Genomic DNA, 16,345 nt, shown 5'->3' on the forward strand with positions numbered 1-16,345 from the left:
TGTCTAGTTTATTTTTCCCCATGCCAGTTTGGTATCAATAATGAAGAAACAGCGTCAGATCTTAAACATTACTTTTGCAGGAAACTTAGAAGCTCGTTTTTTCAAACTGTTTGATAATCCTCTGGTGAAAAGTGAGCAGAAAATATTCGTGCGTTATCCACATTAAAAGTGTTCTTTCGCTTACAGCGGGAAATCAATCTTCTTCGAAGTTCATCATTTTTAGGGAATCGATGGAACATTATTTCATTTGTATTGCTTCCTATGTTATTAGAATGAGCTACTGCACAAGTAAGGTAACTTTTCCCCATTTTGAAACAGTAGTGTTATTGTTAATGCAGAATTTCACTTATTTTGAAAAATACCGCGATACCTCCACGTGACGTCACCGACCGCAAAGTATCCTGGGAAAAATGAGAGCAGAAAAGCTATCCCGAGAGTCCCCTGATTTCATTCATTACTCATCATCACCGTCTTTTTTAGTCTAACCGGCTTAACTGTGGGATGTAAAACGCAAAGATCTCATTTCATTTCATTTCACAAGTTCCGGCTCTTAAATTTTATTTAAAGGGCATCGGAAGTGTCACTGTTTATCTCAGCAACCCCAAAAACTGTGGATTCGACACTAACATCGATCATTTTCAATATATATTTCCTTTCCTTTCCTCCAAGTTGCATCTTCAAAGTGAAATGATAAAAAGCATCTCATGCTCGAACCTCATCTATGTTGAAAATTTTATCGAGATCAAAGTTGTTAAGTGACAAATGTAGTTACTTTCATTTTTATATACAGTATATGGATAATTTGTCGCACTAGCAAATAGGTATTTCTTTATATACAAAATTTTGTATAATACACTAGCAGCGTTCACCCCGCTTCGCTGCGGTCACCCCGGAACGCAATAAACTTTGTTACTTAGATAATTTTTACTTTTTCGCTTTCAAGTGATATGATAAAAACCATAGAAGATTGCATTAAATGTTAACATTATATCGCCTGTCATTTATGTTAACCCGCCCCGCTTCGCTGCGGTCACCCCGGAAGTTTTCGCTTTCAAGTGATATGATAAAAACCATAGTAGATTGCAGTAAATGTTAACATTATATCGCCTGTCATTTATGTTAACCCGCCGAGTGACACGGTCATGCGGGTTGCATATAAATACGTTTATTTTTACCTATGATGAACTAACAAAGGATTTGTACGTTATGGACACTTGAATGGTCAATTATCTCAAGACACTGGTAATTAAAAATTAAAGTGATATGATAAAAACCATCTAGGGTCCAAATCCTAATAACCCCCCAAAAATAAAAGAAATTGGTTCAGCCGTATTAGCGTGATGAGGTAACAAAGGATTTGTGCGTTCTCTTTTATATATATAGATAAAATGTATATAAAAGTCTATATTATAATATTTAAAAAATGTAATTTTATATTTTAGTGCATGAGTATTTAGTGAAATTTGACTACTCTTTTAAGAAGTAATTTGGTTAAAATTAACAAAATTTCGCCAGATCAAAGAGCACATTAAGAACTCAGTTCATTCAAGAGCCCTATTTGTTGCAACAGAAGCGCTTCATGATGGTAGATGTGTACGCAACTGTAAAGGTTCTGTAATTAATGCAAACCATGAATTAACGACTAAAAGGCACATAAAGGAAATGAGTGCAAACTATTAATTTTCAAGAATAATTACAACAATAAATTCAAATGTTTCTTCTTTTTCTTCTTTTTTTAAAATATTCGTTATATTGAAATTTTTCAACTTTCATTTTTCACTAGTAATGGAACCATTTAAAGTATAAATGGTTCCATTACTAGTAAAATTAACCTAATACAAAGATTTTTGTTATTTTCCTATTTTTTCCGGAAAGAAACCGGAAATAACGGTTTTTTTTTTTTTTTTTTTACCAACAGGTTCAAAGTTTCTGGAAATTTTACAACACTACGCCGGACCAATTTGAAAATCGAAAAATGTACGAAAATGTATTGCATTCCGTTACATTTGGTTGGATTACATTAAGTTACGTTGGATTACGTTACATTAGGTGTGCAGTTTTACTATACGGATCCACAATATAAGTAGTTACGAACAGTTTAGAAGTCTCGCAGGGGATGGTTGGGTTCTGTTCTCGACAAAAAAAAAAAAAAAAAGGCAAATTAAAGACTTGCCCACATTTTTGTGTACATTTTACAATCTATGTCACAGCCTTGACGAGCCATTTAAACACCGCTTTACGCGCCACTATATCATAACAAACGTACCTCTCCGCGAAATGGTCCATTGGCTTCCTCATACAATGGCGCTTACAACATCAAAAACAACCAACAAATACAACAACTTTCTTAACTTTTACTATTTCCCTTACCTGACTTTCACTCATTCTTCCTCACAAACTTAAATAAATTCTCCAATTGACCCGGTAAATTTCCTAAAATTGGTTCGGCCATACAGCACTTAACTCGGTCCGCGACCGCGACTCATATTATTGTTGAAAAAGACGGTAAACTAAAATCAAATCGAACAATTGTTTTTCACTGTCTCATTTTTGCTCTACTATGGTGATCATTGTTGGAAAGGGAAATGATTAGTTTCTATCATTTCCGGTTTGAATAATAGTTTAATGAAGCAAATAAGACCTATTTTTCTGACGGTCAATCGATTACGAAGTATCACTTCCAGCTGTCACCGTTTTTGTTTTGTGGTAGAGATCGTGGTTAGATAATTTGTACCACTTCCAGAAAAGGTAGAAGCCTACTTTTAGAAAACAGAATCGATTTTAAAATACCGCTTCTCGCTATGTTGTTTTTACTCTGTGACAGTAGTCGTTCAAACCGAAAGGGTTAATTTCTAGCATTTCCAGTTTGAATACCAAATTTATGAAACAAATGAAACCTACTATATTTGTGACGGCAAATCTATTCCAAAACACAGCTTCTCGTTATATGTTATAATTTTTGTACCATGAAAATAAATAGTGATATCTGGAGTAGTAGTAAATTTCTATACTTCCACCACACGTGTTGAAGTTAGGTAATAAAGGGAGAAAGAGGGAAGGAATCCATAATCATTTCTTGCTGTTATCCCGTGTCACGTAAGAAGGAATAATATAGACAAGATACGCGCGTATAGTACAAGATGCGTTACGGACTAGGAATATAAGTAAGCGAACAACATTTTATTTTATTTCCTTTTTATTTGCATTTTAAAAGAAGTCCCGGTTAACAAACATGCTTAGTTACCGCTGAAGAAAACAAAACTAGAAAATGGTAATAAATTTGGCTGCATAATTGGCCGAAATTACAACTACTAACTCAATTACACTTTTACTGGCTAAACATCATGTGAAAATTATTAGATTTAGCAGTAAATGGGCTGAATTGGCAACAGTACACTAGAGTTACCTGTTTCGGAATCAGTAGCATCAGTAGGAGTTCTGCAGGCGGGTGAGGGAGACTCTCCGATCTGAGAAGATATTTCATATTTTCATTAGTATGTTACATATTATATTATATATTATAATCTATACGTATCACTAAATCATGAGAAGCAATTGCCTCCCTCTCAAGACACAAATGACGCCACTGTTCGGAACCCACATGAATCTTGCTACGCACCTGATTTGTTCTATCATTTCGTTTCTTTCCATCATAATCGATAGCCTGTGCTTTATCGCTAATCGCAACATACTCTTTATTATTATTATTATTATTATTATTATTATTATTATTATTATTATTATTATTATTATTATTATTATTATTATTATTATTATTATTATTATTATTATTATTATTATTTTAAAATAAACTACAACAAGCAAAGTATCTGTAGGCAGCGGCGCAAATCATCACATTTCTCCTTAAAAAAAAGTCTTCAAATCGGATTATTGGGGGAGACAAGCCCTCCAGTTTCAAGATTGGAGGGGATATGTCCCACTCATCCCCGCCGGGTTTTGCGCCAGTGTCTGTTAGAGGTCTGCACGGGCCGGAAGTTTTAGCACGGGTCCAGCCCGGCTCGTGAATTTATAATGGGAGGCCCGATCCGAGTCCGAAATATGTTTAAGCATTTAGGCCCGAGCTCCTGTGATAATCAAAATGAGCCCGAAATAAGCCCGAATTACAGAAATTTAATAATTAACGAAAAATTGTAGGCTATTTTTTATTTACAGCAATTAGAGGTTTAATTTTGAAATTATGCTTTAAAAGTTCTCCAGAAAAAAACGGTCCAATAAATATCGCTGTACAGAATATTTACAAAGTTAGGCCCGAAAAAGCCCGAGAAATATAGTTGTATATTTGAAAATTTACGGCCCGAGCCCGAAGTCATATATATTTTGTAGGCCCGGGCCCGTGTAGACCTCTAGTGTCTGTAGGTTTTTAAGTCTCTCTGCTGTTCTGTCAACTAAAGGAAGTGACTTGTCATTTATTTACATTCCTAACAGTATTACGTCACTAGGCCGTCACGCTATCTAGCGGCATGAGACGATAAGAACAATAAAGCTGTACTCGACAGCCGAAATAGCTCAGCTGGGAGAGCGTTAGACTGAAGATCTAAAGGTCCCTGGTTCGATCCCGGGTTTCGGCAAGCGAATTTTTTAAAAATATAATTTAAGACTTTCTTTAAATATTTTCGAATCATCTCAAAACCGTTATAATGGGGCCCTTCTGAGTTAAAAAAAAAAACTATTTTTTGAAATCCTTTAAGTTTACAGAAAGCTCATGTTGCAAATGTAAAATTACTGTAGATCATTTTATGCATTTAATTTATTTTACATTAAAATAATCAAATTTCATATTTGTCCTTGGTGGTTGCGAGGAAATGAAGCCTTCTGGTTTCCGCTTTCTGATTGACTTTCCACCAAGCATTCTGAAGTCTATCAATCTGAACTACATACCATTGGTGGCAATCGAAGTATACTACTTTTAAGTGGTACACACGACTTCTGTAAAATTGTGGGAAAATATTGTCTTCTTTGAGAAAAGAAAGTAATGAAAGAAAATGAAATGTGGCCGAATCGAAGAACTAGCCCAGAGTCTCTTCCAATACCCTCTCTTTCCAAATCTGAAGATGTGTTCGAGAAAAAAAAAATCTTAATGAATCTTCACCAGGCCACTTGATACATTTCACCTCGACAGTCGCGTAGAGTAAAAGTAAATGAAGTTTAACATCTATTTCACTGCATAAAATGGAAAATAATCTTGAGTTCAAAGTTATGATAATAACTTCACTAATTTAAGAAAATAACTTTTGCCGAAACCCGGGATCGAACCAGGGACCTTTAGATCTTCAGTCTAACGCTCTCCCAGCTGAGCTATTTCGGCGACAGCGTACTTTTCTATTATTCTTCTTATCTCTTGTAGACAGGTAGTCTGACGGAGTAGTGACGTAATGAAATTGGCATCTTTAATGTCTTCATTCCAAAACTATCTTTAGAGACTTAGGCAACGGAAAAAAATGCGTTAAGTTCTACCACTGCATATATATCAATCCCTACCCTCTTCAATACTCCTTGTCAAGGACGGCATTAAGGGTGGGCGTGGGTTGGCGATCGCCCACCTGATGGATGGCCTCGCTCACCCCAACAGAAGTAGAATAATGAAGGTGATATCCTGTACTTCAAAAGCAATAGGTATTACTTTCGATTGTAATGTAGGACTCTGTTTAACTCCGCAATGAACAATGATTTTAAGACAGATACTTGTAGTAATATAATGATGCCGAAAGTCGTGATTAATGAATTAAAGTTTAAAAACACACATACAATCGTGCTATTGAAACGCCGGTGTTTGTGTGTGCTGCGCTATGTTCCGGATTCGATTCCCAGTGGGAACACAAGTGATTTGAATCCCGCTCTAGGTCCCGTTCTTAGGACGTTATCATCGTTCCATGGAAGGCTATGGCAAGCCATCATGGGTTACTTTGCCCGGGGACCTTCGGGCAGGACCCTGCATCATCATAATGACCTTCCACTAATTGGTCATCGCGTCCTTTGTATATTGCTAAGGTGTCATCAGTGATACTACACATAAAATGACGGCTTCTAATGTACTGTCTTCTTATGGTATTCAATATATAGTATTATTTATGGCATTAAGTATCTTCTGAATCACTAACGAAATATTTTTTTACCCATTTATCTTAGGTTGCAGCTTGTGTGGCTATGAAGAGAACGTTTAGGGTAGTTATTCTAACACTTGATGAGATAAGTAATGAAAATCGCAGTCGTTCTTCTGAAGCAAGACGTCTATTAAGTGAAGTGAACTTTGTGTTCTAACTCAACTTGTTCAGACTTTTTCTTGGAAAGTTGAAAAGATTGTCAGATTATCTACAAGATAAGGAGAGCAAACTGGCTAATGCTGTTTTACTTATGAAGGATGTAGTGGATTATTTTTCGAACTCAGTCGAAGAGTTCGAAAAAAATTGGAATGATTCTTTGAGTCTTGCTGAAAATAATGGTATATCTCTAACGTGTCCAATGTCCAGAACACGATCTCTGCCCCATCACTTACGTCAGTATATTATGACTGAGCAAATATAAGTTAAGGAAGAAGATATCTAATTCCAAGAAGACTACAGACTTAGGATATTTCTTCCTGTACTTGACAGAATACTTGCAGAAATGAATAGACTTTTACAGAAAATACAGGTATTCTATGTAAGATAAGCAGTCTTCACCCTAAAAATGAACACATCCTTTCATTTGAGAAAATTGAACCACTTGCACGTCATTATGGATGTGATGTCGATAGTGTAGAGGTGGAACTGAAACTTCTCCCGAAAGTTTTGAAACGTTATGAGGAGGAAAAACAATGCAAAATTACCTCCGTTTCTCAGTTTATTGAAGTAATGGATCGTTTCAAAATTGCTTTTCATGAAATTCACAAATTAGCCGTAATTGCTCTCACATTCCTTTATCTAGTTCACCATATGAGCGTTCTTTCTCTTGTCGTAGACGGATTAAAATATATCTAAGAAATCGAATGGCAAACGGTTGCCTAGGCGATCTTTGTTTCCTTTCAGTAGAAAGAAAACTTGTAATGAATATTGCTGTAGAGGATGTGGTAAACGCATTCGATGCTAGACATAAAAATCGACGCATTGCACTTCATTAAAATGCAGATATAAAAGTTTATTGTAAGCTTGTTCGTACCATGTGATCAGCTCTTCATAGTTTAAAATACATTGTTGTTTCTGTGGATCATGATGAAGTTTTGTTAATTGCTATTTACTTTTTTTTTATCTAATTTATAATTGTTTATTTATTTATTTTTTGTTAACTTGAGTTTCAGTTTCAAAGATTTCTGTGTAAAGTATGATGAAACAATCATGCTGTCGAATTTCCCAATTATTTTACTGATATATGTCTTTGCTGTTGCATATAAAGCAGGGACGGATCCAGGACCGACTTCTGGGGGGGGGGCGGTGGGTTGTCATAATGCTACTTTTAAGGACTCCAAATTCTGGGATGGATTTTATTTATATATATAAAACAAGAAAGTTTCCTCTTCTGGGGGGGGCGGTCGCCCCTATCGCCCCCCCCTGGATCCGCCCCTGCTATAGAGATCACGTCGAAAAATCTAATGTGCACAAATTAAGAATATATGAGAGAAAATATAAATGATGTATTTTATTTTATTTTATTTTATTTTATTTTTTTTATTTTTTTGTCTCTTGCTTTCTTGTAATAAATCCTTCAAAGATAAAAATGTTTGCAGTAGCCTATTTTATTCTTGTTTTACTTTACCTACTTATTGTGTATGTTATGTTATTAACGAAAGGTAGAGTTAACATAAAATACACCGAGGTATTTGTTAGTTTGTGTTGTTTGAACCTTCTTTTATTTCCATGCATTCATGTGCATTCTTGTAGGAGGATGAGGTAAAGCTGTCTTGGACTTCATCGATTACACAGTACACATCGTTATTATTGTTAAAAAAAAAAAAAAAAAAAAAAAAAAAAAAAAAAAAAAAAAAAAACTTGAAGTAAAGGTAGTGTCTGCCACGCGAAATTCGGTAGGTCGAACCTATAACCACGAACTCCCGCAGCCCATCTTAAGTCCTGCATTTCATCAGTCCCACCAGGCGAATGTCGGAATTGTACCTTCTATAAGTCCAAGACAGCTGTTTTCTACATCCTTGTTCCTCCTCTATTTCGGTCTGAGCCTTAGCTAACTGAAGAGTATAAAAATTGAAACTTAATTATTGTCAAAAATGTCTACATTGTCCAGTTCTGATTTTCATTGTCCGACCACCCAGAAACTAGGTCCGCCTCTTTCCGCCTACCCCATCAAGCGTTTCTGGCCCCGCCCCTGCTCCTTGTTCAATGGAGTATGTTAAATGAATGGAAAACGTAAAAGTGTTGTTGCGAATAAGAAAGCCTTAGACGTTAAAAATGCTAATTTTATTAGCCACTACTCCGTCACACTACGTGCCCGTAAGAGATAATAAGGATAATAACGCACTACGCTGTAGCCGAAATAGCTCAGCTGGGAGAGCGTTAGACTGAAGATCTAAAGGTCCCTGGTTCGATCCCGGGTTTCGGCAAGTGCGCTTTTTGTTTTATCATTGAAGTGTTACCAGATCTTTGAATTCAAAACTATTTTCCGTTTCATGCAATGAGAGGGGTGCTATGATTAGCAATTCCCGCCCTCCCCAAAATTCAACAATATTTTTCTTATGTTCGTTGCTGCATAGGCTATGTCCTAAAACTTCTTTTCTCAGCTTTTCTCTCTCTACTTTCATTGTAGAGCACAGCAAAATAACACACCTTTCTTGACCCATGGTTGCTTCTAAGGACGAAAGAATTGGTTTTATTTGCTAAATTATCTCTCACAGTTGTTAACATAATAAGTATGCCGCCTTCGGCCCGATAATAGGTCGAATTTATTGTTGCTGGTTAATTGTGGACTGGCAATGGCCAGATATGTAAAGTGGGTAATTACTCGTGGAAAACATAAACAATAAGTTAGCATGTGGCTCACTCCGTCAATTTCATGCCGCACATTCAATTTGAGAAGCTTCTCAGGCCTCGAATTATTGCAGTTCGAGCTTCGAGTAATGCGAAATTATAATTTCTTCATTCGACTTCTGTGCATCAATATCCCTACTGTAGGGTTCGTCGAGCATTTTGGATTTGTTATCTAAGTTGTCAGTGTCAGCGCTATAACACGGTGTATTAGGGTTCGGAAGGGACCCAAACTGAACCAGAATCTTGCAAGGATATATCAAGCTGATACAAGCTTTTATTACCTCCAGCTTTTGAGATACCTCAAGCCAATATTCCTTAACTTCATACATTAGAAAAAACAATCATTTAGTACATTGCTCAGAGACAAGGCGCCGACTTTTTTTGTAAATTTGGAGGGGCCCATTCAGATACAGAAGGTATATATATGAGGATTTTAAGACAAATTGCATTCAAAGTATGCAAAATATTGTATATTTATAAATACAGCACGGGGGCCCACATGAGCTTTAGGGGGCCCGGGCCCCCTTGGCCCCCAAGGATCGGTGCCCTTGCTCAGGGACAATTGATAGACATGCTGAATGCTTGGGACGCATGATGGTAACGTTTGGTCACGTACTTATTTTTAATAGGTTATTCGCTAACCTCACTCGCACATTTTGATGTTTACTGAAGACAACGCATATCAACTAAACAGAAACTGAGTTACACATTATCTACAAAATCCTATTTTCATAAACTAATAATTGTTTAAAAATGTTTCGTATAGTATGTATGAATTTGAGTAACCAATAATAATGACATCATGAACTGCAGGGTCTATAAGAAAAGATATCTGTCGTCTATAAGAAAAGAGTTGGAAAAGATTCCTTCTTATGTATCACGAATTGTCAAGGACTCCAAAACGTGCATTAGTTTCACATTTGGCATCCTCATTCCATGAAAATGTCTTCTCTAGATTCATCTCTTCAAGTTAGGAAACAAATAATAGTCAGTGGGGTTAGATCTGGAGAACATGAGTGGTGGTGCTGAAGCAATTCGTAGTTCATTCAGTTTCTACAATTGTTTTCAAAGATGTGTGAATAGGTGCATCGTCTTGGTGGTGTACAATACTTTTCCTCGGGTTCACATGTCAGCAGCAGCGTAAGTTGATTTCGAATGGAGCCTGTATAGTGCTTAACAGGTATAGTGCCTACGAGAGATGCTTCCAGGCACCCATCCTTTGCAAGAGTCTAGAACGCTGGTTGACGAGGTAATTCATTGTGATTTCTTAACGTCTGAAGTTATAAGTGAAGAAAGAGAGGAAAGTTTTCATTCGTGGGTGAATCAGAAGACGAGGACACTTTGTGTATTCTGTTATGACGAGCAGAAGGTTACGAATGAACTCAGTACACTCGACTACATATTTACGGTACCAAAATATTCGCTCAGTCGAAATAAACTCAATCAATTCATTAGTATGTTACATATCGTCCCTTTGTTTGCAAAGTGTCATATCTCAGTTTTCCTCCTCTTTCAGGAGAGCGATTTGAAATTTTGCACCTATTTCACTTTCCTGTTACGCTCGTGTTTAGCAACAAATATTTACCAATTTTTGACACAATGTAGCCAAAAGTACATTCGTTAATATCATATGTTCAAATTCTATAATATTGTAATAGTAAGCCATAAAAATATGTTATTTGACATACGTCATTTTGCAAAAAAAAAAGTTTGTTTTAAGAATGAGTTACGTCACTGTGGGTAGTTCTTGCGGTATAAGAATAATGCCAAATTGAAGAAGAAAAACTGTAAATTTGTCCATTTGTGTACATCTACGTTGCTGTATTCATCTTTGATAGTGTAAATTATATATAAAAAAATCTAGTAAATAAACGATATAACCAAAAATTTTATTTCTTTCGTTAATTAATTAAATATGTTTATGAAATTAATAGTAACAGAACAAACCAATAAGACTTATGACCTTTCACCGAAAAGGAAACAATGTGGTTTGAAATTAATACTACAAATTAACACTATGAAGTGATATGAAGTTGTATGAAAGAAAAATAAAATTCAAGGGAGCTAAATAATGAAGTTAAAAATAAGTTTTCGTAGCTAAGCTAGAGTATAATAGTGTTCCTTTAAGTAAATAGAACTTAAATTAGTACAGTCAATAGCACCTCCATACAATACTGAAAATTACTGAAAATTACTCAGACATTCGTATGACAGAGATAGGTCCTTTGCACAGATATATTAAGTCTGTGTATTTGTCTTGGGCAACTGTCAGCTATCCAACCTTAAAATCTACGTTCTTATTGAGACTGTTGGAGTTTCTTTTAGTTTAATTCTAGGTGGCTGGTTTTGTATAAAATAGTTGTCGCAGTGACTAAGGGGGCAAACAGGAGCCGGATTGGGAGCACAAAAATGGGCAAATATTTATTTTCACTATAAGGCAAGGGAAATAATTTTTAGCAAACTAAAGATCATAAAAAAAAAAACTTCAGAAAACTTAATAGGACAACAACGACTCACCAACCTTAGGATCATAACCATAAAACATGAGTTAGCTTGAAAGCTATCTTTTGAGGATATTGTGAAAATCTTTGCAGCCAAAAGAGCTCGTAAAGATAAATTTTAGTTCCAACTTCTTGAGCTTACATCGATTTAAGAGATTTGTAAAATATCCGAGTATAATACTTGAGACAAGAGCTTGATACAATGTCATAATTAAACATTCTATTCTAAAGCAGCAGACTATTGATTCATTCTACACATATGCACATGCATATACAGAAACATTTGATTTGCAGTTATTATGATAAGACTATAAGAATATGTCAAGCATGCTACTTTCACATTATTTGCCAATCAAATACTAATTAATTGGTTTTATCTTGTACTAAAAATTGAATTGTGTACTGCAATTTTGAAATCAAGCTTTACTACTTCAAGAAAAAGTGGAATGGAAGAATTACTATGTAATGACAATATCAGGTATAGTCAAGGAGCGTTTTGGTTTCGTTGGTCAAGAAGGGGTTAAGGCAAGTTCTTGGCCCGGGCGATAACTAGGTTAGTTGCGTCGCTGATTGTCGGTGACCTCTTCAAAACTCTTATTTTCATCATGTTCTTCCATCATCTTCCTTGGACAGCATTACTTCCCTCTGATTTTCGAGTTTGTAGAATTGTAATTTCTTTGGAGAGCTACTTGAAATTGGCGAAGTCACTATGCTGTAGTTCCACTACCTCAAAAGGCTGCTTTATACGAGCCAGTTTGATCAAAAGGATCAGCTGTGAAGGCATATAAATATTTGCTGCTTGCTTAAAAAACATATCAAAACAAATTACACATTAAGGTGAACACACACACACACACACACACACACACACACACACACACACACAAAGCCGTTTGAGATACGACTGCATGTAAACAATAAAACTTACCTTAATTTCTCTTGCAAATTGTCGTATCTTGAGATACGGCAGTTCCAGAGAAATTTAATTTTCTACAATTCAGGAGCGGATCCAGGACGGACTTCTGGGGGAGGGGCGGTGGGTTGTAATACTGCTACTTAGAGCTACTTTTAAGAGCTCCAAACTCTGGGATAGGTTTTATTTATATATATAAAATAAGAAAGTTTCCTCTTATCGCCCCGAAAGCCTCGATCGCCCCCTCTGGATCCGCCACTGCTACAATTAAGATACGACGAACATCAAACTGGTTATTGGACAGTTATATTTAGGAATTTAGATCCGGCTATTAAAGAGAATTCTAGAGCTCCTAAAGGGGAATACGGGGCTGGTCTTAACTTAAAATCGAGTTTTTTTGAGATACGACACTTTGCAAGCAAAGGACGATTTTATATTATAGATTATAATGTGTACGTATCACAAATTCATACGAAGCATTGCTTCCCTCTGAAGGCACAAAAGTCGCCGCCACTGTTCGAAGTCCACATGAGTCATGCTACGAACTTAAATTGTTCCATCATTTCTATTTTTTTAATCGCTAGCTTGTGCTTTATCACTAATCGCAACATATTATTATTATTATTATTATTATTATTATTATTATTATTATTATTATTATTATTATTATTATTATTATTATTATTATTATTATTATTATTATTACAAAGAAGGTATTTGTAGGAGATATCTGTGCTACTCAGTCAGGTAAAGGAAGTGACTTATTTATTTACATTCCTACCTCACTATTACGTCACTAGGCAGTCACGCTATCTGGTGGCGTGAGACGATAAAAACAATAGAACTTCACTCGGCAGCCGAAATAGCTCAGCTGGGAGAGCGTTAGACTGAAGATCTAAAGGTCCCTGGTTCGATCCCGGGTTTCGGCAAGCAATTTTTTTAAAACATAATTTAATACTTTTTCTTTTAATATTTTCGAATCATCTCAAAACCAACATAATGGGGCCCTTCTGAGTTTAAAAAAATCTTTAAAATCCTTAAGTTTACAGAAAACTCATGTTGTATTTGTGAAATTATTGTAAATCACTTTATTAATTTAATTTATTTGACATTAAAATAATCACATTTCATATTTGTCCTTGCTGGTTGCGAGGAAATGAAGCCTTCTTGTTTCCGGTTTCTGATTGATTTCCCACTAAACACCCTTAAATCTGTAAAGAACTATAATTGTATATGGTTTTTCAATCTGAGGTACACGTACCACTGGTGGTAAGCGAGCTATACTACTTTTAAGTGGTACACATTACTACTATAAAATTGTGAGAAATGAAATATGGCCGAATCGAAAACCTAGCCTAGATACTTTTCCAATATCCTCTTTTATCTGGTAAAATAATAATTTCATTGACTTGATATATACATATAGGGCCGCCTGGGGGAGCGTTCTAGTACGTGGGAAGCCTGGTTGGATCAAAGCTTGCTCCAAGTTAACTTTGTGGTGGACAAACACCGTGTGCGTGGATTTCCTACCACTTTCTTCATTCCACCATTTCATTAATTTCTCATCATCGCCGTCTCCTTTAACCTATATGGCATAATCGTGGGACGTAAAACGAAATATTTCACTGCCTATATATAATCAATCTCTACCCGCTTCATTACTCTTTGTCCAATGGAGCATGTTAAAGGAATGGAAAACATAGCAGTTTGTTGGAGAAAGTAAGAAAGGAGCTCAATTATGGAATAAATGATTGAAAAGTTTTTACTTTAAAAAAAACTTTTTTATTAAAAGCGTACAACACGTGTTCGTCCAGGGTAAAACTCCGACATCACTAGACTGTTATTATCTGCTTCTATGTGTGGTGAATAATACTCTTGTAAACTAGATGACGTGGACTGTCTTGAAGGAGTGGTGCTTCCTGGATCTCGCAACATCAGTCTGGGTACGCTTTCTGTAATAAATAAATAAATAAATACATAAATACATAATTATATTGAATTGATATCATTGGCAATTTAGGGTTAAAGTTTCCGGGGATAAAACTATCTGATAACACAAACTTAGAGATTAAAAGGAGAAGAAAAATCATAGGAGATGCTTCTTTAGATTATGGGACTGTTTATTTGTGTTTCAGGGTGAGGAAGACTTGGGTCCAGATCTCAGTGTTAACATAAACTGGGTTCGTTAGGAATTTAGGATTTAGATTTCTGAGTTTTCGGCATATATGGCCATGTTAGCCCGTCACATATGAGGGATGACGTCTTTCGGCGAGCACATTATCCGAGAAAAGGGAAGGAAGAAAGGATTGGGGAAGGAAGGAAGGGGCCTGGGACCTATATGTTAGGTACCATATCGGCATTTGCCTGGTGTGAATGAAGAAACTCCAGAAAAATCTCATTCAGGATGGCTGCCTGAAAAAGCTTTTTACACTTTTTCAACCATGGACGCCCGACGGGGGGCAGGGGGCCCGGCCCCTGGCTCACGAAAATGTATATGTAATATAGCAAACCACATATTGAAATACCAGAAATACGAGATGTAATATAGCAACCATGGAGTTGGGTCACCTAGAAAATTTTCTTCGGGCCACTGTTTTCGACCGAGTGCCCCTATCGGGGATCGAACCCGGGACTTCTCGCACCAAAGGTGAGAGCGAAGCTGGGTTCGTATGAAGCATGTATTGTGCTTAACCGACAGTGTGCCGGAAGAGAATGACTCCAGCCCCAGTCCTTCGCGAGAGTGACGACGCTTTGTCGATGTCTACAATACTAGTTGATGAAGTAATATTGACTGATTGTAGTTTCGTAACATCTGAAGTTATTGGAAGAGATAAACAAACAAACAGAAGGAAGTTTGAATTTCGTGGGAGAATAAGAAGACGAAGGACACATTGGAAGCATCATGCCATGAGATGAGAGTTCAAGATGACTGGAGACGCGCTCGTGAGCTGTTCGCTCAGTCGAAATGAATTCAATCAATCTGAATCGCTGTATGTGTATGTTGTATGACTCGAGAGCCTGCAATATCCTGAAGACAATGACAATGACATATATATATATATATATATATATATATATATATATATATATATATATATATATATATATATATATATATATATATAGGATGGTAAGAAACTATTTGGACGGACAAACTTCGGGAGCTGATTCGCGACATCGAAACCACAAAAAAAGTCCTCTGGATCTTTGGTCACTGAGGGACAGTTTCAGCGATATAACGTGCCAAAAGCGTGGGAAAATGAACTTTGGAGGGCTGCAATTCGAAAACAATGCAACATAGAGAGTGCAGTTTACAACATGACCTGCTCGATAGAAAAATGTGTTTCAAACCTTCGCAAGATTGTTAGAGGGATTCCCCAAAGGAACATAGGGATTACTTGCCAGATTATAGAGAATCAATAAGTTCCTTTGGGGAATCCCTCGCACACATCTTGCGGAGGTTTGAAACATACATTTTTCAATCGAGCAGATATGACTTCTAGTGTCATGTTCTAAACCGCACGCCAGGAGACCATTTCTTACAAAGGGAAAGCTGACTTTGGTAAATGAATGTCGGGTCCGTCCTTCGCGAGGTAGAGTGCACATTCAAAGTGTTAATATTACAAACTGGGAGAGCACAATAGTCAAAAATAGTATAGAAAAAGTGTCTTAAAGACTCGCGCATATATGATACGACGCGCGTAAAGTTATCAAGTGACGGCCTGGCAGAGCATCTACGACCCCCGTGCAAAGGGTCCCGGGTTGGATTCTTGCTCGAGTCAACTTTTTTTGTTTTTGCTTTAATCAATAAAGTAGCCATGAAATATTAATTCATCATATGCTTATAATGCATAAAACAGTAGAAATGTTCAAATCAGTTGTCAAATCTTTCAATGTTCCATGTTAACTAGCAATAAAATGTAACCTATTCCGCGTTGTATATTGATATCACAAGTTAT

General features: G+C 36.3%; 1 protein-coding gene and 4 non-coding genes across 6 annotated transcripts in view; 3 read left to right on the plus strand and 2 right to left on the minus strand.

Moving 5' to 3' along the window:
* The first annotated feature begins 4,516 nt into the window (after positions 1-4,516).
* TRNAF-GAA (transfer RNA phenylalanine (anticodon GAA)) lies at positions 4,517-4,589 on the plus strand. Its single transcript has one exon. It is a non-coding gene; the product is annotated as a tRNA-Phe (tRNA).
* Positions 4,590-5,253: 664 nt separating this feature from the next.
* TRNAF-GAA (transfer RNA phenylalanine (anticodon GAA)) lies at positions 5,254-5,326 on the minus strand. The gene has a single exon. It is a non-coding gene; the product is annotated as a tRNA-Phe (tRNA).
* A 3,149-nt stretch (positions 5,327-8,475) lies between these two features.
* On the plus strand, positions 8,476-8,548 carry TRNAF-GAA (transfer RNA phenylalanine (anticodon GAA)). Its single transcript has one exon. It is a non-coding gene; the product is annotated as a tRNA-Phe (tRNA).
* Positions 8,549-13,242: 4,694 nt separating this feature from the next.
* On the plus strand, positions 13,243-13,315 carry TRNAF-GAA (transfer RNA phenylalanine (anticodon GAA)). Its single transcript has one exon. It is a non-coding gene; the product is annotated as a tRNA-Phe (tRNA).
* Positions 13,316-14,154: 839 nt separating this feature from the next.
* Positions 14,155-16,345, minus strand: part of LOC145684961 (putative ammonium transporter 1) — a 174,935-nt gene continuing 172,744 nt past the window's right edge. For both annotated transcript variants that reach the window (XM_081757311.1, XM_081757312.1), the window contains one exon: positions 14,155-14,338. In XM_081757311.1, coding sequence (XP_081613437.1) covers positions 14,172-14,338 — 167 coding nt within the window. In that variant the 3' untranslated portion in view covers positions 14,155-14,171. The remainder of the gene's footprint in view (positions 14,339-16,345) is intronic.

The sequence above is a fragment of the Thermobia domestica genome, chromosome 5 (genome assembly GCF_964235325.1).
Source record: "Thermobia domestica chromosome 5, izTheDome1.hap1.1, whole genome shotgun sequence".
Lineage (NCBI taxonomy): Eukaryota > Metazoa > Arthropoda > Insecta > Zygentoma > Lepismatidae > Thermobia > Thermobia domestica.